This window comes from Struthio camelus, chromosome 1 (assembly GCF_040807025.1).
Source record: "Struthio camelus isolate bStrCam1 chromosome 1, bStrCam1.hap1, whole genome shotgun sequence".
Taxonomy (NCBI): Eukaryota; Metazoa; Chordata; class Aves; order Struthioniformes; family Struthionidae; genus Struthio; species Struthio camelus.
Window position 1 is genome coordinate 101,168,729 of NC_090942.1, and position 26,249 is coordinate 101,194,977.

Genomic DNA, 26,249 nt, shown 5'->3' on the forward strand with positions numbered 1-26,249 from the left:
ATAACCTTTAGTAGTTCACATGAGCTCAGCTCTACTGAAGTGGAGGTATGAATCTGAAGAAAGCATTTCAGCAGTACTTAAGCCTTTCCTCATTGCTCCACTCTCAAAAGCATGTCAAGTACACCCAAATTTTAGAACTTAGGGAGTAGTGCCTTCATAGTAACATAAGAAATTCTCTTATCACAGAGAAGTCATTTCAAGGTTATTAGGATTAACAAAGACTGACTACAGATACGCACTGCTCTTCTGTTTTAAACAGTTATACAAGGAGCTCCTGTTATTCATCAGTCTGTATTTCCCTCCACGGGGCTTTTGGTAACAACATTTGATGGTTGATATTGATCAGTCCAATGAAAGTGATCAGATGGCAATCCTTAAATTTACAAACTTCATTCCCCAACTGGATGACATTTTTAAGGAGAAACAGAGTATCTCCCAAGCATAACCAACTGCAGCAATCCAAATAACACTAATATTACTGTATATCCAATTAGTGATCCGGGGAGAAAGAGGGTGGAAAGGTAGGTGGAAGAGGAGCTACTACTATGAATTTCTCTGCATTAGTAGTTACAGAAGTCCAATGTGATAACAACAAGATCTCTCGCAAAAAAAAAAAAAAAAACTTGAAATGGCTTTATTTTAAGTATATTAGCACAATATTTACAAAATTATGTTTCATAAATAAAAACATTTTCTTGGGTAAAGGCTATAGATATTTAAAATGTCCCAGAATGAGAATTTTTTTATATATACACATACATATACACACATACATACACATACGTACACATACATACAAAAATGGAATCATACAGTTATGAACAACTTTGGTTTTAAATTACTAGTGGGAAAGGGCTGGGTAAATATATGACTTTTAAACTCACATTTTAAAATTTGTACATACAAGAAATTCCTTAACACAACAGCATGGGGGGGTTTCTCCAATTTCTGGAATAATTTCTTCTTCAGTCTGTACAGGGACACTGAGTACTAAATTTTTCAACAATGTCCTAGTAACGGCTTGACCCCATCACCACAGTGATACAAAACAGATTCTACTGCAATTTGCTTTACAGTAGTTAATATAAAGCTATTAAACATCATGGTTTTATAAGGCAGAATATCTCAACAGAATTCCAGGGTTTTTCCGTGCCGCAGCTGCTCGACTTTCAACTTACCAGGGCAATCAGTAATTACAAATGAGGAGCTCCGCACGCTTCTTATAAGGTAAATTCTCATGCTGTAATCTATTAATGGAGAGTAAAGTCTCCCATCTTCAGGTGGACTGCAATAATTATGGAACAATCTATACCAAAAGATTTGTATATAGGATCTCAAAACTTACACGAAATCTCTCACTGACCAACTCTGAGGAGTCAATGTAAACCATATTCCCTTCTTAAATGTTTAAATCATGCATATAACCCTCTTCGCAGTGGATAATTTGACTCATTTTAGTAAGGGCTGGACTGTAGGTTGCTTTAGTGGTTCAGTCCTGCAGCCCTAGTGGGAGTAAATACTATAAAATCAGATGCCTCAATTGAATTTTGTTGAATTACTGATGCACGGTGTCTGCATCAAGACTACAGCCTGCATGGGGACCTCCACAACGTGCTCCCACAGCGTGAATATGAATCTTAAGTTTGTATAGCCCAACTCTGAGACTTGCTCCACTGCTCAGAAAAACATGCATGCTCTTTAAAAACATGCATTATACTACTGCTGGGCAACAGCTTTCGAAACAAAGTTTTAAACTGTTAGAAGGAGAAAAACATTTGTGCCTTTGAAAATCTTATCCTAGTACCAATGGATACAATGTGTATAAAAGGTATAAATAAAGCCCAAGAGAAACCAACTATACTTCGGGAAAACAACTCTAAAAAGGTTGTAAAACATGGTAAAGCTTCCTGGAATGAGTAAATCCTCTAGAATCGATCCTACATGGATTTTCATCTATACTATCTACATGTTTAAGAAAACCGAGCCTCCCTACTTTTCACCAGCTGCTCCTGCTTATTCTTTATTTTCTTCATTTGTGACATAATGATAGCATCACAAATGTGGGTCAGAAATAATTTAGCCCCTATTTCCATTCAAGAGAACAGATTTAAAAACTCTGTTAAAAATTAAGCTAAACAGGATAATTCTTTTCTGAAGCATCAGTGTATTTTACGAATCCACTCAGTCAAGAAAGCCTGAATTTGGTTCCAGTACCACACACTTTACAATACGAACAAACATAAGAATCATAACTCAGCATGAAAATTACTACGTGCTATATGCTCTGTAACTCCAGTGCAGAATTTGGCTCTAACAACTGAGCAGGAATTCATCAAAGAATACAAAAAGAGGCACCGAGAGCTCTCTCACTGGACTACAGTACTGGCCGCTAGAGCATACATGACCACTGTCTAAAGAGAGGAATTTTGTGGAATTAGGATAACTCAGGTAAACACCTAAGACGACCTGGGAGTAAACTCCGTATTTACTTAATTCACGTATAAGCAATTTTTTTCCCCTGTATGTTCTGAATATCGGAAAAGAAATATTTGTACAAACCCTACTTCCTGCTCTTATCACAGACATATGACCGCACCTTGCCCATGCACACAAATAAAGAAAACAATCTAAATGGTATTGCAATCTTTGGGCTGAGCAGGCGCATTATCAAAGCGGTGACTGATGACGGTTTTGAAAAGAATACCACTGAGGATACTACAGGAAGACCCTGTGGTGGGTAAACAGTGCTTTCTATATTCTCACCCTCAACCACATCATATATACCATAATAAAAGAAAATAAAGATTACATGTGAGTAGACACACATGTTCCTCGCTACAGCTGTTGTGACTACAAAATTACATCATTTATATCAAAAGCACTTTTGCCACACATGCAAAACAGCTAGTTTCCTGAATTTCTTCTCTTTGAGTAGTGCATCTTCAAGGCCACGGTGTATAAACAACGGTGAATTTCTTTCCACACATCACCCATCTCTACAGCAGATTCAGTTCTTCTCTTTAGTTACGCTAGAAATTAATAAAGAAATGATTATTCAGGGAGAGTTTTAACAAGGAACATTTTGTGCCACCTATCCAAATTATAGCTTAAGAAAGCTCTGCTTCTTTATTTTCTTTCAACTTTTGGAAACAAGCTTAGCATCCAAACAACACAGAAGAGTGGTACTAACAGGCAACCAGTGTTTCAGCTTCTCCACAACAGACAGGGGAACACTATGTTTTGGAGCTCTAACTCATGAATGGGAAAAAGTACAGTGGCTCCTTACCTTAGCTGTCTGCCCTGTCCTGCCCTTACTCCTAATGCTGGTTTCTTAAACATGCCGTATTGTAAGCTAATGTGCTTAAGCAGGTGAACTATCCCTGCAGAGTGTCAGTGAGTTTTCAAGGGAAGCTTAGGGTAGGAAAGCAGGCACCGCTTAAAAGATTCCTGCTGCCAGCTTCTGAATCAGAAGCTTTGATTTGTAAAATCTGATATTTTGAGGAGCCATCTCTCAAGGCAGAAAAAGCAGTAGGGCATCTAACCCTATCCTAAAAAAGGCAAGAGGAATGTTCTTCAGTGGAGATGGGCTTTTAAAAGCCTGAGTGAGATCCAAGAAGAAGCAGGCAACTTATTAAAATTGCATCTCCAAGCATAATTCCATCTTGTTTTTCAGCAGTGAATGGGGACTGTACTGATCGCACCCTTATCTAACTTCTTCTAAATTTTGCAAAAGAACACAATGGACCCGGAAGTATTTACTTGTTTCCTGGTATCAAAGCACTGCTAAGGAGAATAAGGAATATTCACTTCTGAAGCAAGAACTATCTTTTACTTTTCTTGTCTACTTCAAAACATACTAACTGGTGTACAATTTTAATCAACGTATCTAGCAGATATTGATGCAGTTGTGCTCTGTTGTCCTCAAAAAAATACACACGATCCCATTGGTTTAGAAAACAATCCTATGGCATATTTGGATCAATCATATAACAGTAGTTACAAGCAACATACATCTAGCAGTACATAGTATTTGTACGGAAGCCTGTTTAATTTAAATCAACTGACTTATCTTATTTCAATTAGGGCTAACAAGTATCTCATTTACTGTCACCTTGTCAATTCACCCTTTCAGGACGTGATATAATATACATTTTTTTCAAATAAATTACCAGGGTTAGTGTGGCCTTACTCTTAATCCTGGCTAGCAAAATGTTATATTTTGATGCGAGAGTACTAGGCTAAAGGTTTAGTGATACCTTGAGGTAAGCTTGCTCAGTTTCCAAATAGAAATCAAAGTACCAATAGCATCAACAAGTGCTCCTTTATCCTACTCCCATAAAAGGAAGTATAGCTTATGAACAGGAAAGCATGAATAGGAGACTATTTTCATTTTCAAACCTGAGCATCTAAATTTAAGCTCTTAAATGAGAATGCTCTGATGTTTAAAAATACCAGGCAAACTCAGGTACCCTACTGATGGTTACGAGCTGCAAGAACTGAGCATCTTTGAGTACTTGGCTATCTATTTTAGGTACTGATTTGAGAATTTCAAGTTCATACAGTTCCTCTCATTTCATGGCTTATTGTAAATTTAAAAGACTCTGTTTACACATAATCTGTGTTGCCATTTTACAGGACATTTAAAAATTGAAAAGGAGGATCCCAGCACTGAAGATATTTCAAATCAGAAAAAAATCTTAAATTAGGCCAGGACACTACGGAACTTTAAACACCAAGCATAACCAATGAGCAGAAAACGCACTGCACCTTTAAATCTTAATAGCCAATGCTTTTTTTGTCAAATATACGTTCAAGTTGTTTAAGCAGTACTTACATTGTTTTGAGAAAGATGTGGTTCAGTTTTGTTTTGTTTTTTTAAAAATCACTACCATCTGACACTGAAAACAAGTAAATCTGACTTCTTTAGGAACAATTTAACAAAAAACAGGGATTTTAAGGAACATCTGAAGTGCAGGGAAGAGAGAATCCACTTTTAAAACACTTCTGTGCGGCATTTGATCAGAGATCACCAATTAAATAGGTAGAGAAGGTTTGATTTAAAAAAAAAACACAACAAAACAACAAAAACAACACCCTCCCCACACACAAACACACATCACCCAGGAAAATATTCCATACATCTTACATACAATATAAACACAAAGAAGAACTCATACAAAATATGTGACATTTCACATTTGATTTAAAAACAACAACAAAAACATACAACTACGTAGCAGTTCTCTCTCACTGACACATTCTCATCACTGCTTAGAAATACATATTCCCCCTCTATGCACGATACAGGAAATATTTATTCTTTCTATTCAGTGACATATAATTTGACTTAGAACAGTATCCACACTGTAATCCAAATGTCATCCTATTAGCACCAGGTAACTTTAAACATCAAAATCCCCCAAATATACACTAGTTAAAATAAACACTTGGAGATGTATTTTGACTCACCATCGTTCTAACATCACTCCTTTCGCATCTTTAAAAGCCAAGTAAATGGATTAGTAATTAGCCAAACAGTAAAAAAAATGTTTTATAGTTAATATTCACAGTAATTCTAAAATACAGGTTAGAACTTGCCACTACTTCTCAGTATGCCAATTAGTGAACAGCATATTTAAAAAAAACACCGACAACAAAAAAGTATTTCAGGGCCACCCCTCTGTCACTGTAAATTTTCCTGACTTAAGCACTATCAAAATTTCCCAACATCATAGTAGAGTTTTCCCAATCCAAAGAAATATCTAAAGAATACAGTGACATCGATAGATTTTGCTATAGTCACAAGAATTTCACTGAAATAAATGATCGTGAAAAAGAATTAGCACAAGCTATAAAGAGCTGTCCCTCTTTTCCGCTTAAAAGTTGATCTCTGTTTGCAAAGCGAATAGGGTGCCTGTAACATCATAAGATACTATATTTGTCCTAAAGCAGACAAGCAATGCCACTGGCTAACAGGCACACTTGTACAGTAGTGCAGAACAGGGGTCTTCATGCCAGGAGTTGTAGGCATAATTTCACTGAGAAGTCAAATTCTTACTAACTCACTCACAGAGCCACGTTATTTGACATACCAATCTGCCATCTCAGTGCTCTTGTAGTGAGAACTACTTTTTGATCTATTTCCAAAATTAATCCCTTAATTAGAAGATAAATTTTGAATATCACCTACCATTTAATGGTTCTTCTACAGGTTTCTGCAAAACATTTAAAAATATATATATATATATGTATAAAACGCCTTCGTGTTTATTTTTGGCTCGCCACAGTTAAATTACTCTAATTGACATATACAGTAAGTAGTGATTCTACAAAAATGAAAAAAGCTAAAAGTTAATAAAATTGATCACTAAAGTCCTGAAAAGTCAATCAGTAACTGCACTCTCCAGGTTATTTTTCCCCACTATGTCTCAATTTTTCCCAGATACAATACCTCTAGGTGGCAGCAAAAGGCATGCAGATACTACTTTTAAGAACTAGTACCGTAACAGATTATTTCTGCAACCTGGTAAGTTGTTAGGAATAAAATAGCATGACTAAAAAAACCAAACCAAACCAAACCAAAAATCTGTTATCTCCTCAGAAGGAGATGTACCAAGTAGTTGTGCGTTTAGTCTGGTAGGCAATCATCAGAACACAAGCAAACTGCAGATGTGTTAAGAATTTAATAGGTAATTGATTAACAGATTTCAAAATACGCACCTTTTCCCCCTCAGCCTCAAAAAAGTAACAAGTCATAATTTAAATGTGCCCCAGTGCCAAAATGAAGTACAGTCCACTGACAGCAAGTTTTCCTTAGTCTTTAGATTACACAGAATAAAAATGTATTTTCAAAAGTACTTCACATCTCTCTATCACCTCGAAGTACAGCAGTATATGCTAAATAGTCTTTGATGGAAACAACCAGCATATTAGGAGACTTAACTTTCCACCAGATCTTTCCATGACTTCCTTTCTATATCCTCCCACAAGTTCATGGGCACAAATTATTGTCACCTGAACGCTTTGCATTTGACCCTCAAATAACTGCAGCTGCAAAAATGCACAGATTTTTAGAGGCTGAACTTCCCAGTAGCCTCCAAGTTTTAAAATTTCTTTAGATTTCATTTTCTTCTCCAATTCATGCACTACCATGGTGTTTAGTGCTACTTACTAAATTGCAACCACTTGTTTATTTCTCAAATCTTTGCTGCACTGTAAAACCTGCTCATGCAGAGAATAGCTCAAAGAGAAAGGAGTTCCACAAAAGTTTAGCATGTTGGTTCACATTTCAAGGCTTTCTTCTTCTAAAATAGGAAGAAAAGATCTCTCCTTGCCTGTTTTTCTTCCGTTCTACAAGTAAACATGAATATGCTACTTAAAGGCAGTATTGCATTTTGAAAGTGTTTCTGTAATACACTTCTCAGCCCATTTCTATAATGGAATGGACTTTGTGCACCTCCTCTTCTTTTTTTTTTTTTCCTCCTTTTTAAGCTTCAGCCCTTACTTAACACTTTCTTCCCCTAAGTAGGGCCAATTCCCTGAAATATTACTCCTTAAAACGAAAATGGATGAGAAAAAGCAGAAGAAAAATCTCTTAGCTGTGGTCAGCTCTCCTGTCCCACTGTTAGAAATCATCTTTCTACAGTTGTGGACTGCAGAGGAGACAGAGGGATAAATCTGTTTCAAATGATGTCTGGCAGCCACGAAACGGGATGACTTAGCATTTCTCCTGCTTCCTGGATACAAGGAAGTTTTACTGATTTCCTATAGCCTTTTAACTTGCTTCTGCAAAACTCCAGAAAACAGGCTGTTCACATTTGGGGACTGCTAGAAAATACAGTGTAAGTCTTTGAAAATGACTGTTTGAGGAATTATTACCCTAGAATCAAAAAACCTGACTGAAAAATTGTCTTTTAAAAAAACCCAAGTACTTTTCATTTATTCTGTGCGACCTAAAGACAGACACTCTGCTTTCAGATGGTCTCATCAATATTAAGGGACACTATGGGCGGGGAGGAAGGGAATGGATAATGAAGGCAACAGTATTTGCATAGTTGGGAATTCAAGAGAACATTAAAGAATTCTGGAGTAAAAAAACTTTATAAAAAACTAAGTTTTAGTCTTTATATAGCTCACCTATATTAAAAAAAAAAAAAAAAAAACAAACAGTAATCTGCATTCGCCTTAACAAAAAAAAGACATTAACCAAAAGTGTTTACAAACTCATGTGAAAAGAGTGCATAGTAAAAAACATCAAAATTTCCTTCACACCCACTACCTTTTTGAGACAGCCCTCGAAACTCCATTTGGGCACAACAGTTGGAGTAGCTCTTAGGTATGCCAGCTGCTAGGGTGGCAATTACAGTACTATCGACACACTCAGTAGGGACAGTGAAGACCACCAACTCACTCAACATGAGACACTTGTTACACAGCCAGAACTTTTGCTTGCTACCAACCTGGTCTGAATTCGAACTAGTGAAGAAAGGCTCAGTATCTCACTACAATCCCCTGAGCCATCTAGTCACCCCAAATTTATTAATTTTAAGCTTACCCTTGGAGTATGATGATCTCTTATGCTGGAACCTAAAATAATTACCAAGAGAAAATTAAGAAGCGAGCAGAAAGATGAATAAATTTCACGACCAATGGAATTTAAGTATCTACCAATAAAACTTGGAACACAGTAATAACACACAAAACTGCAGCTTTCCTTACCCAAAACTACTTAATATGACCTGTAAATTCTAACAGTCTAACAGCATTCTTCTGTTTAGGACCTGAATATTCTTATAATGTGCAATCTGTGAATTAACACAGTTAAGGCATTTAACTCCATAAATGAATTCTGCTGCACTCGGTTCTATGCTTGTTTGGTGTTTTGGAATCTACCCATTATAGTCATGGTCAACCTCTTCAGGCAGCATAACCAAAATACAACTGCAAGATTTATGCAGACTGTTACTACATAGTTTCAAAGAAGTGTAAACAAGTAGCTCAAAGTCCATAAAAATTATTTGTATCCTCGTTAAAAGGCTAGCTTCACCTCTGCTGCATTTTTGATGGGTTTCCATCCATCTCATATTGAGCCTTCTGCCTTAATTTCTTCTTTAATGGAATTCCCATACCCGCACAGGGATTGCACATGCTAAACCTGGAAGACTGCATATGCCAATGTAGACAACCCTGAGCTCACTGTACATAAGTCAGTGTGAGTCCAGAAGCAATGTATCATCTTCAATCCTATGGTTCTGTATCCAAAGTAACACGCTGACTGAAGAGCCTTCAAACACAGCTCAAAGCAAATAAAGCTACCCCACTCTCAGACCCAAACTATAAAGTCCACATAGCATTACAATGTGGTACGTCAGCCTAGAGACATGCTTTTTGCCTACTTAGCAGGCCTGACTGCCTTTTATCCTTTAAGCCTTTCCTCTCTCTGAGATCAGCTGTATACACAGGTTTCTGAAACAAAGTATTGCTATTCTTTCCTCCTACTTTTAATAAAGGGAGATTTGAACATAGTCCTTTCATTTTATCAAATCCTAGTTTTCTTACACTTAATTTTAAAAGTTCCATATAACCAGTGGAAATCATTAGGCAGATTTTACTTCTTTCAACTCATATTCTGAGCGTATCTGCAATAAGCTTTTGTTTGCATCGTCCCACAAACCCCTCTATAGAATCCTTGAATTCCTTTTGCTCTTTCAGTTCCTTGCCTCAGCTAGGCAACTGTGCAACTCCACAGCTTAGAAGCAGCAACTTTTAAAGAGCTTAAACACTCTTAAGAAACTTGTCTGTGTTGACCTCAAGACAGATCATTATGATGAGCTGTATTCAGAATTCTGCACTCAGATTCCCCACAGTCTCCGTGAAACAAAGCCAATACATACACACAGTTAACTTTTCAGTAATTTTTTTTTTTTTTTACACTATGTAATTGTGAGATCACACCTTATGTTTAAATAAGATATGTGTACCTCCAGAAAGCACAGTACAGAAAATTGTTCCTCTGGATATTTCATTAAAGTGTTAAAAAATTAATGTAGAGTATTGTGTGTTACTTACCCACAATACACACATAAACCAGACTAAGCAAAGCTCCAATAGCCATAATAGCTAAGCCAGCGATCACAACAGACCCATGTAACACAGGACAGGCTGTTAAAAACAAGATATAAAGAAATATCATCTGACACAAGTTAAAGCACACATATTTATTTTCAGATAGAACTGAACACTGACATAAGTAAGCCTGATAAAAACAGAAGTGATCTGATTTATCTTTCAGAGCTATCCCAGAACTATTTCTGCATACGTTCTTTAATTATACAAAGGCTTTTACTGATTTATCCTGGTAACAGTTGAGCTGTAATACTCTACTGTCATTCACTGCAATTGAAGACATCATTTCATTATTTAATTTTTAAATTTAAGCTTACTTCTTCAATCTCAATTTTTAAAACTATAATGGTATTAGGTTACAGAACACAATACTGTTATTGATAAAACAGTGAAAAAATGGATATAAAAAAGGGAAGAAGGGAGAAGAATATGAGGAAAGACCCGAAGCAAATCTGCCAAAGATAATAGGAATGCTCCAAGTTCACAATGACATCCCAGAGCAGAAATTGGCTACTACAACCCAGCCAGATCCCATTCCAGAAACTCCTTGTTCTCTGATCTTTCTTACGATCCAAGTTTCCTGGGACGTGGAATCCCTGCAACCACTTGCGAGCTCATCAGGAGAAGGAAAGGAGAGGACAAGGGAAAGGGCAAAAGGGAGAAACACAGCTATGTGCTGTGTTTAGTTGGTGTTCCTTTTCAACAGGGATTGTTTTTCAAGGCTGAAACAAAATGCCAGCCACTACTGGACTTCAACAGTTCAAGATTCCTTCCTAATTTACTGTTTGTGCATTTGCCTTCTTACATTGTTTAAATGATGATATGCATTCCCCAGCAACTCAGTTATCACCCATGTATAAATAGAGATTAACATGAGATTTATCCATCTGAACATTCATTAGAAACTGATTACGGCTCTATTTGTTGTTGTTGTTGTTTTTCAATACTGTAGGCTACTGTAAGAATAATGTAGCAATAAAGGTCGATACTAGTTTGAGGTGACTCTATTTTGCAATACTGAGCCGACTAAAGAAGTGTATGAGGTGGTTTTCTTTGTTCGTTTTTTTGTTTGTTTGATTTCAAAGGCATCTGCTCATAGGATGCAGTCACGCTAGACACAGCCATACTAATGAAACTGGTGTAATAATGCCTTTGGGCTATTCCTCCTTCACCAGACAAAAGAGCATTAACACAGCAGTCCGAAAACATAGTAATAACAGTTCTACTGCTAAAACACAAATGTAGTGAAATCATTCTCGCAGCGTTCAGGTGTTGATAACATTCCCATCAGGTGCAGACAAAGGTAAAAACAAACTTTTACAGAAGATAAACTTCCTACCTGAGACACACAGTGCAAAACCAGTCACAGCAGTTATATAGCCGAGAGATTCCAAACCTATCAGAGCATATGCTGTTTTTGACAGACTATTCAAAGCTGGAAAAAGGAGAGAGAAAGAAAATTGTAACTTTTAAAGATTAACTCTAGGGAAATGAAAGCTAGATCATTCACACATAGCTAGGAATCCGGTTCTCCTGAACTCCAGACTCAGCCAAGAAGTATGTTTACAAAACAAGCTAAGCAAGTCACTTTTTTCCCTTGAAGTGTTATATGAAAACCATTAGCATAAAAAAAGAAAAAATTTTTTTGAAAGTTAATTATTCATCCCAGTTCCAAGACCCAGAAAGGAGGAGTAGGAAACACCTAGACACTCTACACTAAATCCCATTTTCCAAGTAGATAGCTAATACTTCTTCCCTGCAACACCTGAGCCAAACAAAATCAGGATAAACATGTTGTTTTGAGATAGTAGGAAGGTAAGAAACCCAGCAAGTTATTGCAGCACCTAATTATGAAAGAGGAAAATATCATGTAGGTTATGTGAATTGGGGGAGGGAGCCCTCAGTGCATCTATCAGTATATTTTTGAGCTAGTAAATCAGTGAATGCTCACCCATTCCAAATAGAAGATATTGAAGTGGCATTAAAATCACAGTAGGGACTACAATTAAACCAAGTCCAGCACGACTTCTTGAAGTATAGCCATCTGCAAACATTTGTATGTAAATTAGTAAAACAGAAAACCTTGGAGGGAATAAAGCACAAGCAACATAAGTAAATCATCAGTTTCAACAAACTTTTAGGGTCCTCAAAAAATCCCACTTCAGCTCTAGAAGTCACTCATTAGCCTCTGATATTCACCTGAGGCAGCAGGACAGAAAATAGAAGTCAATTTGTAGTCTCTATCTCCCTATGGCCATGGCCCTCAAGATGGCTTGAAGATCATAATGTTTTTATTTCATTCTATAATTTTATTCTATTTTAAAATTAGTAAGTGATAATAATTAACCTCTTAAACTAGGGCACAGGTTGATTTGTGCTCTTATTCCCATCAACTAGAAAGACAATTTTATCAAACTTACCTGCTACAAAAAGAATAACACCTGCAACAGCAACAACTGTGAGGATGATACATGCTATAATAATGCCGATTTTCTTCTGAGGTACAGTTTCAGCTTTTGATGCTTAAATACAAAATGAAGACAGAGAGAGGAAATTCATCAGACATTCAGATTCTCTCACAAGAACACACAGATCTTATGATTACAATTGCTGTCAAGAAATGAAATCCTAACAAAAAAAATCAGAAGATCTCATTTATTTTCATTGTTTGATATGGTTAGTATCATATCATATGGCTTACGCATATCAATGAAACCTGACACTGGTGCTTTAGTGTTAAGTTCTTAATCCTGCCTTCTATCAGTCCAGGCCAAATGCTTTCAAAATCACTTTGGGATATGATACAAGTTAATTCAGTCAGATGTGCTACTGATATTTAAATAGTGTTATAAAGAATTTGTTATTCATTTCAGTTCCCACAGGAACAGGGTGATGATCCCCTCTCATTGTGATGCTTTGAGGATGAGTACATTACAGACGATTTACATGTTCAGAAGTCATACACAGGACTAATTTGCAGTAAAATCGCACTGTTAAATAGTCGCCATCTCAAAAATGACCGATTCCAGCGGAGGGTTTCAAACCAGCAGCACTTTAGGGGCCTTTGGAATAGAAGACATATTACAGATGCATTGTAATCGCTAGCTGTGTTTGTTTCTGCCTTATGTATTTTTACAACTAAGTCAAAAAAGGCATAGCTTGTTCCAAGCTTGAAAACTCTGAAGAAAATCTCCAATAACCACGGTTTATGTTGAACTAAAATGTAAATTGGTAGTCACCAACAAGAGGTAACTTCAAAAAGAATAATGAGGACTTTTATTGAATTAACATCATACTTAAAATACATTGCATTAGCACGCATACACACACAAATTTAAAAAAAAAAAAAATCACATCACCAGAATGCACTAAATATTTTGGAGGGCATGCGCAAAAAAGCTTTAATACTACCCTATTGAAGGGTTACAAAATGACCTCTCTTTTAACTAAAACTTCATTTTCCATTGTATTCATATTGCCTAAAAAAATAGGACCCAAATTTAGTATGAGTTAGAGATAGCATGCCTACTTTTCCTCAGTGAAGTCAAAGACTGTGCAATAAAGTGCAAAGGCACAATAAAATCCAAGCAGACTCAACTTACTCCTATAAAACAATAGTGCTTTTCTATGACAATTATTACTATCTTATCAAATGCTGAAAATGTGCAAGTTCTGGATATTAATACAAGGCAATGATAATTCCTGAACAAGTTAGTCTTAAACCATTATAAACAATGAAAATCAGGAATCTAACATACAGAAACAAAAATATTAAAAAAAAAAAAAGATTTGTTTTCAACGTCTGACCACGAACCTTTGAAGAATCACAGAACACTTTTAGAGATTCGTAAAAAGATAATAAAAATATTACATTTAGATGGCTGAATATGTAACTGATTACTACAAAATGCTCTGAGTGTGATACTTCTTATATACACTAATGCTGTAAAAATAAAATGTTCAGAAGTTCACAAATTGAAAAAGGCTGAAAATCACCAATACAGACATAACATATGTCACTACAGGGAACAATCTGAAACCAGACTAGGATACAAAGCACTCTCACACATGAGGGATACTAGTACATGAGGAATGCCTAAGAACGTCCAATGCTGCTGAATGAATTGTTTCTAAAAATTTTTAATAAGATCACTGGTGTAAGTGTTAAATTATGACTAAACTAAGCTAGTGCGAAAAATCTAATGCGCTATTTTACTTTAAGAGAGCACCATCTTTCTCTAATATTGACTTTATGACCATAAAATGAAATATGTTTCCGTTTCCAGTATGATTCGATAATGTCATGGTGTGGCAACAGTAAAAAAATGTTTCCTTGTTCTAATCAATGACCACAGACATCATCAATTACACCCTGCAAAAATTATAATCTACAAACACACTCATGAAGAAGAGTTTATCATTTGCAACAGCACTGACAACAGAAACATCACTACATAGCAGATTGAGCTCTAAACACAGACCGTCTAGGTCATGTTTTGTATCTCACAGGAAGACATATAGTTGCTGAAAATCTTAACCCCACAAAGCAGTCCCTAGCCTCCAGCAAAGTAGAGCTGATTGATCCAGATTCCACTGCTCAGGGCTAGCCCCACCTACAAATTAGCGTCTGCATCCACACTGCACAAACTGCCTCAAAACACAGATCATATTGATGAGGTCATGTTTTTTTTCAGTTCAAAGGTCTCAAACTCTGCAAGTACTATTGTAACCTGCCAGACCAGCGTTTTTCTAACTTTGTGCCAAAAAAAAAAAGTAAAATACATGCCCTGAAAGAGACTGTGAAAGAGAGCAAAGCCTGCTGAAATGGAGTTGGAAAGCTACACAGGGCAGGAGTGTAGCTCAGTGTACTCTTACTGACAGTGCCTGTAAGAAACAGTGCTTACTACGAACTATCCTCAGAACTGTATTTGAGTTCAGCCTCTCGTGGTATTAGTTGATTCACTTCAAAAGAATGCCCATATGTGAACAACGTATATAATGCACTGTGGATCTTCAGGAGAGGATTCCACAGCAAATCAAAAGCCAAGTTATTTGACAGAACAGACACACCTCTTTGCATTATCCAGACCAATTCTACTGCACATCTTTCAAATGTAAGCAGCACCTTTCATTTTACATGGCTGCTTTGGTACAAGGGATTTTAGAGCAAAATCAACAGTTGTAAAGTATTAAAAGGTCAATACTTACCAATAACACTTAACTGAGCCCAACAAAAAACAATAGCTAAGAATAGCAACACTATGATGCAAGTACTTTCCACTGGAAGAAACCACGATCCTAGGGAATAAATAAAAAAAAAATGATACAAAGAATACAAAAACTGATGTTATTAGCTTTACATTTAGCGCTCCTTTTAGGCTATACTCTAGAATTTTCAATACTATATTTAATGGTTAGTCTGATAAAACTTCTAATGCTATAAAAGCTATGACTTCTACCTGTTGAATTTTTACTCTAATCTTGTGAATGGCAGCCTATTTCTTCAGCATTTCTAGTTACTGTAACATTTTCCTAACTGTAGATCTTAATCTCCGGAGCAGCAGAGGATGCGTCTAAGTTATTGTCTGGCAGTACAAGCTAGCGAGCTTCTGGAACTACGTATGGCCCAGCCGATTAGCAAAGCAGTGTATGCAGGCTTATCAGGGAAGGTGGCATGATCTGTGAAGTCCACTTTGGCGTTTCTTCAGTTATTTTATTTTGCCTCCAAATACTATACTACTACTAGAATATACTCAAACAAATCCAGATGTGTGATATAGAATACAGGAGCTAAGTGAGAGGAAAACACTGCTTTGTTAATTTTAGAAATCACACATTCTCCTTTATGTCTCCCCACCATCATCCACTTGGCTTTCTTTCCTTGCATCTCAGATGCCTTAGGCTGCCCAGTCACCCATGCTGTAGGATCATGCAAGCTGCCTTCCAGCATGCATGCAGTAATTCCTAAAATATCCCCACTGAACCAGAAAATACAGTTGATCCTTGCATCTCTGTTCATAACTTTCTTTATGTAGATTCATTCTCTGGAATTCAGAGTCCACCTTTTCTTACAGTATACTTGCCACTGTTCTTCTGCCTCCACACTTACTTCTAAAGAAATTTCTCATCTTCTTTTTGAGGTATACTACTCATATATACCCTCTATACATAAAAACTGTATCTGCAGCTCCAGAAACATGGAATTAAGTAGCAATACCTCACAGCTTTCAGTGCCAAGTATGCTGAAGAGAGTTTGAAGTTCATGCATTCCATAGAAAGTAAGCTTCAGTAAAACCGAAATGAAGAATTTTGACTTTACCTAATGGGGTCAGCTCAATTGTCTATTGTTAGTAATAAAGACTATCAGTCAAGATTCATTTTTCTAAAAGGATGTTAATGCCTAGAAGGAAGGAAAGCATTACTTCATGACAAGAGGATACTTCTTCCTACACTTGTATCCCTCTTCCTTCCCCTGCCCCCAAATGAACACTACTACAAACTAAAGCTACATCACCATCACAACTTTTCCAGGTTACTCAGAACAAGGATGCTAAAGATTAGATGTAACTACAGGTGTGCTGTACTTGAGGCTCATTCTTTCCTTATACTATAAGAAGCCTTCTTCTCTTTACATGTGACATTTTCAAATTCTTGTTTACATCTGTCTTCCGGCTCAAGATCTGTCATTCACTTTTCTCGCCCAGCATCTATATCCAGATCTAACCCAATGAAGAAATTCTTATAATGTCAGTTTGGCATTTTATTGGAGTTTTATTCATCTGCTACAATTCAGCACAGGGTCAAACAACTGCTCCCATATATTAGTAGGGATGTAGCCACGGCAGCTGGAGCTCAACGCACATCCACTGTTAACTCCTGCACAGGTGCACAGGTTAGTCCCCAAACCAATCACAAACCCGGGACTGTGAGTTTGTGGCCCGTGTTTATTGCTACTCTTAAGCTGCACCCTTTTGTGATAAGAGGCTACAAAAATGTTTCTTTCTAAAAACATTTAGCATTACTCATGAGGACTATTGGCCACTTTAAGAAATAGGGTCTGTAGTTATAACGAGCCAGGGAAAAGTACATATAAATACAAATGTAGGAGATGGCAAGCTAAGCCTAGGAAGCGTGCCACTTCAGTCCGTGCTAGAACAAACTGTCAGAAAAACTGGTACTGGTAAAGGATTCCAAGAAATGAGCACTGCAGTCAACGCTTCATTTGTTTGACAGTTTTGAATTGATGGAAATGTGGATGCTGTGAAACATAATTATCACAATAGATGGGTTTTCTTTCCTCCAGGGTCATAGAAGAGATGCTGTGGTCACAACACAAATAAAAGGAAATCACAAAAGATACTAGAGGAGATACTAGAGTTCCTCATCACCGAAAGAAACCCAATTTAATAAATTGGTTTTCACCCGTATTTGCCAAAAAGCAGCTAGTATTGCATACTAACTTTAAAACACAGTTGTCTTTCTCTGGATAAGCTGACTCCTATAGGCAGATCCTAATGATGGTGCTTGATTTAACTGAGAATTATTCATGAATTGAAAGTATCTGCAAACTGAAAAGTAGCTTTGCTTCCTCTGTAGCATTTCTAGATAACATTATCGGGAATTCTGAACACAAAGAGCAGTCACAAAGCCTGCTATCTGCTAGGAGTTCAGCATTCAACATGGAACCTCCAGTTAAGGTGGTCCAGTCTCAGAATGTAAAAGCACTTTCTTTGTATATGGAAACACTTGCAATGTTCCCAGTACATGCAACCTGCATGTTCCAAGAGGAACAGCTGAACGCATTTTCCTGGTAACACATTGCCCTTGCTCTCGTGCTTCAGAGCAGTAAAGTAAACTCTTGGCCAAAAAAACTATGTTGTGAGCCAATAGAAGGAAACCAGCTCCAAATTAACTCTCCCGTTCCTAGTAAGATACTCGATCAGGAAAGATTGTGTCCAAAGGTGAGCACAGAAGTGTAAAAGTCAGGAGACATGGATATGATCCTTACTCTGCTACTGATTTCCTAGGTAAATCTAAAATGAGCTATAAAACAGTTAGCTCTTATAATATTACCTCTGCAAAAAGATCACTTGGAACATATTACTAGCAATAACATGAGTTGACTGCTCAGAAATGATAAGAGTAAAGACTGCTACAGGACTTCCATTATTCATTAACCCTTTTTAAAACTCTCTTGCTACACTTCCTTGAATTAACACAGTCTCCAGAATCTCTTTAGAACATTGGAGAACACACTGAAAAATTATGCAAAAAATTTTGAAGGAAGAACAAATGACTGTTTTACCTTTAGTTAAGCCCTCAAACATAAGATTAGATGTTACATTTCTAACATACGCTCTCAAATCTAACCTGATCTCAACTACTATAAATTTTTCACCAACCACATTTCTCCTCCGGTGCCGAGGTTCTTTCCTCGCTGCAACTGATAACAAGAAAATTAAATCAGAACAATTACATCAGTTTTTTGTTTTGCAGTCTTTACGCAGTCTTTCGAAGCTAGAGTTCTAAATACTGAGAAAGGTAAAAAGAAAAAACAAGAGTAGAACTCTACTCAGCACCATATAAAATGTTTTACTACTATAATTATTGACCTTTTGAAAAAAACACCTAAACACCCACTCTTCAATTAACCTTCATTAACAACAGCACAGTTTATTTGCAAGTGTGACTTGATTCTACTATCTCTTCAGGCCTTGCTTCCTCTTCTAGAGCTGAACACCGAATGACAAAAACATCATCCGAAAAGGTTGAGTAAAGCTTGAGAGGAAGCCTTAACAGAAGGAAGGAAACTGCCTGTTCTTTTTTCCGTTTTTTTTGGCAGCATTCTAAGAACAGTACTTTTGTAGTATCCTCACTCCTTCAGTGGCTGTATCCCTCTCAATCCACCTCAGGATCATGTTTGTTTTGCAGGGTGTATGGCTAACTCAATAATTAGAGCCAACTGTGAATTACAGGTATGTCTGCAGCAGCATACAAGCAACAATTTGTTTGATATTCTGAAATGTTTTAATGACAAACGATAGCAAAAACCTCCTGGGACAATTCTACAGTGCATAGGTGAGATTTCGTGTGCTAGGTACCTGTAACATATCCAGTGCTTCTGAGGAACTTTCCAGAAGCAAGAATCAAGTCTACTGCGCAGAACAGATAAACAGTACGCATGCACACATTCAGTAAAACTGTCGCTTCTGCAGAATGCTAGACAGACTGTACAGGTATAGCAGACCCTACCACTCAATAGGTAAGGCGCTGAAGCATATGGGCTGCCTCTGACAAGAAGACAAGGTAAAATGGCTTACTAAATGAGAAAACTCATCACTTAGTCACCATTATTATGGTTTAACACTGTCTGTCCAAAAAAGACATTTAATGCTGGGCAACATTAACAAGTTACCACCTGGCAGTAGCGATTTCAACCTCACTGAAAAAAACATACTTTTAGATTAAATTTTAGAACTCTTGCACAAAATTTCTATCTGTAATTTTTCCAGCATAGCTAAAGAATGTAAGATGTAATTCTTTAAATAAAAAAGTCTCTGTAGCCACTGTGAAACAGCTTATGGATGTATACATCTCAGTATTATAAAGATATTAGGAGCATGTTTCAGTATGTAACATAATAACATGAGGGTGCTGAAAGTAGCACCAACTATATAACCTAAAAGATATGAGAAAGCATAATTTTGTATTAGACAAATGATCCTCAGATATTAGTATACAATCAATAAACGTGTTCAGCCCTTTCCTATAGAAGCACTCCCCTCTAACTTAATACAAAATAACTAAAATTAGCATTTAAGTCAGAAGACACTAAAGAACTGGATCCTTCATTCTTGGCAATTTCAATTCCAAGTAGTATATTGTCATATTCATTATTTCTCTTTCCCATAAGATCTTGCTTGTTTTCTTTCCCAGTAGGTTCTAAAACAGTGGTAGACAACTTACCTGTACCGCTCCTAAGCTCAACTGTAATTTCTCCTTCTCTGTTTGATTCTGTCACTTCACAACTGTAATTTCCAGCAACTGCTTCTTCCTTGTCAAGTAATACAGAGGCAACACCCTTGGGTAAATCCAATTCAGATACTAACTTAGCTGATGAAAACATGGGATCCTTGACAGTCTGCTGTGTTCCATCAAAAGAAAAAAATAATTTTCCTTGTTTTTTCCACTTAACATACATGACCTGCTTATTGTTCGCTTGTAGATTAGTCACAATGCAAGGTAAGAGGATACTTTTATTACAGATATTTCCTTCAACAAACACAGTTGGACTAAACAGCAACTGGGCAGAACCTAGAAAGAAAAATGAAAATTAACACATTCAGAATTGTTCCTTAATATACAAGACAAGAAAGAAACAGAAAAGAAAAAAAAAATTACAACACGTTGCTTGGGAAAACAAAACCAACTCCCCTGCAAAAGCCCCAAAACAGAACATCAGGCTTTGAAGGGGCAACAAAAAAGGTATTATTACAGTTCTGTCACAGCCCCTTTACACAGATTTATTCATTCTCACATCTAGATAACATACATATACTACCACCTACCATAAACAGAAAACAGTAGTAAAACTTTGTGCTGAAACTCAGTTGGACACTTCCCCTAAAATGCGTGCCATACGCAGAAAAACACTGCACTAAAGCCTAGTTTCTGCAAAACATAGACGTAACATTAAGCACAGGCAGTGTCACTGATGTTCAGATTTTTGCTACTGGTCATACAGTTATCTAGAAAAGGGGGTAGAGTGCTGTCAGTTCCAGACAAGCATCCCTTATAGTTTGTGAAGGACACAGGGAAAAAATTACTCTGCTGGAAATTCTACTTCTACACTTCCTAGAGAAGGCAGGTAAGACAGCTTAGTTACAAAATGGAGATTTGTCATTTGTTCCTTCTGAACTCTGAAGATGGAGCCAAATCCCCATAGCCGTAGCATATATTTCTTGCAAGTTCTCCTTTTCCTTTCTGATAAGGGAAGTGCACACATAATAATACAGGCTAAATAAGATTCTTGCTGATTTACTATTAGAGTATATAGACAATAGAATCGAAATGGAGAATTTGCAACAAGAAACATCCTGTATTAGAAACCACTGTGATTAATGCTACTAACTATACCATTCAATGAAAGTACTGAAAAAACATCACATAATATTATCACTTTGATTAGGACTGCTGGTTTTTACCCCCTTCTCTCCCATCTCGCACCTCTGTTCTAAAACAATATTACTGATCACTGTTTCAAGAAACTGCTAAAACCAATTCTGAGACTCTATCTAAAAGAAAGATCCATTCGTCAGTTCTCAAGAACACCAACAATTTTAACGTCAGTACTAGAATTAAACCAGGAACCTGAAGAAAGAAGGTAATTAAACTAACCTGATTGCAAAGTTTGAAGGATTTCAATTCTTTATTTTCTGTATTTTTCATCATTTGTGCAAAATCATAGTTTAGTCCCACCATTAATTATCCTAATAGCTATAGCTCCCAAAAGTCCCAGTGACTTTAATCATTCAAAGAGCTTGATTATACCCCCAGTAAAACCAGAGACAGGAAAAAATAGATACTGTAAAACAAGAACACAACCCCTAATACTGTAAGCACACAGACTTACAAACTAGAGTTGATCCAGTGACTTCAGTGGGACTACTGATAATTCACATGTTTAAAAATATGTATTATGCATGACAGCACTGTATGACAGAATTAGTCTCTGGTTTACACATTGTGTTGCATTTTTTAAATTGTGCCTCAAGAAATAAAAATAATAAAAGCAGAACAAAGGGAAATGGTACCCAAATGCCAAACTAAACACTGATCAGAGAATATGTAAAAATTACTTCTAAAATCCTTTAGCTAGGCTCATAAAAATAAATGCACAAAATTAAAAACTATAGTGCTTCAGTGGTTCTTTCTCCTGAAATAAATTTCACATTTTATTTTGACACTATCTTACAGTAAAAGTTTCTGGTTTCGGTTTTCTTTTCGCCTTTTTCTTTAGAGCTGGCACATTTATACTTTGTAGGAGCAATTCATTCTCCACTAGCTCCATTTCATTCAGAAATGCTGACTTTCAATTAAAGAAAGCAACTATACTTCTCAATATTTACCAAAGCGTATAAAAAAAAACACCATCCTGAAAGAAAAAGAGCAAAAAAAGTCATTATTTTCTCACTACTACTAAGCTCATCAACATTTACAGCGTAGTGATTCAACATAAAAATAATATAAAAATACAACTATTCATATGTTTAAAAAATAAGGATTATAAACTAGCTGAACGATAGATAATCGCTTCTAGATCTAAGCGTGTCAATGGAAGGAGTTTCAGCAGACGAGCCGCATCGAATGGTGGGGATGTCTATGTTACTGATTCCATCAATTTGCTGTCTATGAGAGCTGGCACGTTTTGCCTGTAGCAAAGTAAGAAGTACTAACGTGAACTGCTCCACCAGCAGAGCACTGGGGAAAGAAGAGCAAGTTGGACAGTCACCAACAGAAGCACAGAGACAAGTATCTGCCAGGTACTGTCCTTTTGAAATCTAACTACGTTAGTGAAAGAGGTTACCTACCTACTACCTCACTCAGTGGAACTTGATTGCTTGCTACATATGATATTGCTATCAACTTCTGACGTTCTTCTGGCGATATGGGGAAGTCATCAGAATGACTTTATGCAATGGTTCCCAAATTCTGCAGGCAGTGGGCTACTAACCTCAAACTTTCTCACGGATTATCAACTCGGACACACAGAGGTGACCATTTCACAGCCTTATCATAAGGATTTTGGGAAATTTGTTTCTGGAGAATGCGCAATTGTGAACCTGCCACAGAACAGTTGTTTCAAACGATGTAAGTAATGCAAGTTCAGGAATTTGTACAACGTCTAAAATCAGCTGAACTTCCTAGTTAGACCTGCTGAATACTTGCATTTCTTTCTCACTGAATTCAAAAGACTCTAGGGCACTCAACATTTAAGTCTAGCTGCTTCTAACCCAGGACCCCAAAGATGAATTTCATACTGGCTTTAAACATGTAGGTTTAGAGGCCCTCCCTATGGGTTTAAGAACAAGGTAACCCTTGCACTTCAGTGAAAGTATCTGAATTATTTTAAACTCCCCCCCCCCAACCGAGCATCTTCCTGCAGGCAGGGAAAATAGAAGGTTAGATTGCGAGGTGCCATTTACACATCAACGATACCCAAACTTCTTATACTGGGAATCGCTGTCAACCTTATAAATCGTATAGCAGACCACCAGTTCGATCACCTGAGAAAACACAACAACGCTAAGCTGCCCTAACGCTGCTACGACCAAAAAGACACGGCTCTTCGCGCTGATCCCGGCCCCGCCCGCAACGTCCCTCCTCTTCCCCCACAACTTCCCAAAGACCCCGCCACCCACCCAAACCCAAGCCGCGGCAGGATCAGGAAGGCGGCCCGGCGCAGGGGCAAGAAGCAGCCCACCTCCCCCGCAGCCCCACGCGCGCCTGCTGTCACATCTCCGCTCTACGACAACCCATTGCGCTGGAAACCTCCCAAGGCAACCAGAGGGAGCTATATCCGCGCCGCGCCGCGCCGCCTGCCTCCTCACCACCCCGCCCGCCTCTCCCCTCGCCGCCACGGCAGCGCGGGCAGCGGCCAACGGCCGCTCCGCTCCGCGCCGCCCTCCCTCCCCCTCTCCCTCCACCCCCTTCCCCGCGCGCAGCTCCGCGGCACCGGCCGCCCCCCCCGGGCGAGGCCCGCCCCCAACGGTCTGAAAGGGGGAACCGGCCGAAGGGAGCCGGTTCTCTCCTCCCTCCTTCCCTCTCCTCACACAGGCGCACCGAGCGCCTCCCTCGCCGTCCCCGGGCCGCTCCGCGGCTTGGCAGGGCGCCTGCACCACAACCCCGGGGGGGAAGAGGGAAGAGCGGCGGGGGGGGGAGGAAGGTGTCACGGTCCTTGCTTCCCCCCCCCCCCCATCCGCTGGGGTCGGAAAGACGCGGCAGGGAGCGAAGACAACTCACCGGCGCCCGCGGCGCTCAGCAGCACCCAAGCCCCCAGCAGCCACATGGCGGAGCGGCGGCGGCGGAGAGCGCAGCGAGGACGTGCCACAGCCTCGGCCGCTCGTCGCCGCAGCGGCCGTAGGCGGAGACGGGGGGGGAGGGGGGGAGGGGGGGAGGCGCCGTCCCGCCGCTGATTGGCTGCGGCCGCTCCGCCGGGTAGTGACGGAGGAAACGGCTCGCGGGCGGCCGTTGAGTGGCGGCTCCCTTCCCCCCTCGCTGTTTTCGGGCAGCGGGCGCAGAGGCCGCCGCGCTACCCGGCCGGGGGAGGGACCTGGCGGCGGCGGCGGCGGGTCCCCGGGGTGGTTGGGCCCTGCTGACTCCCGGAAGGAGCCGGGTCCTGCGCTGGGCAGGAGGCTGGCCGCTGCTGGCTGCGCTGCGCCCCGGACCCGGTCCCTTTGCCTTCCTGGCCACCCGCCCAGAGAAACCGAAATAGCCCGCAGGAATGGCTCAGGCAGACCTTGTTTTTTGTGTGTGTGTGTGTGTGTTTTTTTTAAGTAGTTATCACAGCGTATTTTCGTTGACCCCGAAGCTCAAACACTAGATGGTCGTATATGTACGTGTGTGTGTGTGTGTATACATACATACATATATATATATATATTTATATATATAGCATTTCTACACAATGCCAAAAGTCATGGGTTTTTTTTGTTTGTTTTTTTGAGTAACGGCCGAATAAAACGGCTGAGGCCAGTGAGGGGAAAGGTGCCCAGCCGGTGAAAGACGAGCCCTGGCAGCGCTGTTGCCAACTCTGCTTTTCCAAAATGATTTCATCGTAGTTTGATCGTTTTTAAACGCAGTAGCAAAGCAACCCCCTTGTGGAAGGCTTCTCCTTCATAAATAATGTTTACGCCTATCCTGTTTGTTTTTGAGTCTGTATGAAAGGTCCATGCAGCTGAGTGGGGAAGTAGCTGTGTGAGCGTAGCCCGAAACCCAGAGTACGCGACTGCACAGATACTCAGCAGAAGGGAGGGAAGGGGAGGGGAGCAATGACACGTTTGCTATTTCAATCCTCTCTTCTGGTTAATCACCTTACATTTTACTTGTAAATAACGTAGAGGAAGGGAGAGAAGTCTTTCTCGTTGTAGCTAAAAGCCATATTGAAAACTCGCTCCTGCCCAATGACGTTTGCGTTTCTCGCAGAACTTAAAATCTGCGTGAGCCTGCTTTCCCCCGCTTCCTGTTTCTTGCGTGCAGACCCACAAGACTGTAAAGCCAATGAGATGTTCACAGCGCGATCTGTAGATTATCTAAGCCTTTGTTCTGAATTCAGATGTTGCACCAAGAAGTGAAAAGAGAAAAAAACACTGACTAGCAGCAGAAAAACTCCGGCATCTGAAACTCTCCACAAAGGTTGAGGACGACCGAAGACTGATTCAGCAGCACTTCATTTCACATGGCCAAGCAATGCCTGCCAGGAGGAAGATAGCTGGGGTTCTCACAACAACCAATAATGCCAAAGCACTTGGTATTTTGATAGTTTTCGGTTTGCTTGCGCAAAACAGCTAATGATGAAACTATTACAGAAATATGAGGAATAATTCTCTCTAGATAACATGGAAGAAATTGCAAAAGGGATGAAAACACAAAAGAATTTGTTAAGTTGCCTGAGACCACTGTAACTCTGCTCATCTGTTGTTGCCTCTCAATTAAAAGCAAGGGTAAACGCTCTCTTTAGCTTGTTCCTTCATGTAGAATAATACACAGTTGACCATAAAACAGAAGTTTATTCATCAGAAATAGCCCCTTTTAGGACCCTCCTGTTTAAGAAGTGACCTCAAAATTTTGGATCTATACATATTTTTACCCTAAATGTACACTTTCTTCTCAGACGTGATGTGGTAATAAAGCATTAAAATAGGACATTAAACATACACACACACACACACAAATTTTTTAAAAGTCCCAAAGTTCAGCAGAGGATGAATCAGTGAAAGCCAGGATAGAATCAAAATTCAGTGAGAAACTGAATTTCTGTATTTTTAATGCCTCACATGGTCTTACTACATTTTTTTCAGCTGTGACATTAACATTGGCTTGGAGGGTTCTTTTTTTTTCCTTTT

The 26,249-nt window shown here is 38.8% G+C and overlaps 1 protein-coding gene across 2 annotated transcripts; it reads right to left on the reverse strand.

The window, feature by feature from the left end:
• Window positions 1-618: 618 nt before the first annotated feature.
• CD47 (CD47 molecule) lies at window positions 619-24,510 on the reverse strand. Of its 2 annotated transcripts, XM_068908023.1 has the most exons (11): window positions 24,148-24,510; window positions 20,092-20,439; window positions 15,334-15,423; window positions 12,546-12,647; window positions 12,077-12,169; window positions 11,465-11,560; window positions 10,069-10,161; window positions 8,555-8,586; window positions 6,191-6,215; window positions 5,470-5,497; window positions 619-3,029 (listed from the first exon to the last, which is right to left on the reverse strand). In XM_068908023.1, exons 1-11 carry the CDS (start codon window positions 24,191-24,193, stop codon window positions 3,008-3,010), a joined length of 975 nt encoding a protein of 324 aa, XP_068764124.1. In that variant the 5' UTR covers window positions 24,194-24,510; the 3' UTR covers window positions 619-3,007. The 2 variants fall into 2 exon arrangements, with proteins under 2 accessions (XP_068764124.1, XP_068764131.1); XM_068908030.1 differs by lacking the exons at window positions 5,470-5,497; window positions 6,191-6,215.
• Between the last annotated feature and the right edge of the window lie 1,739 nt (window positions 24,511-26,249).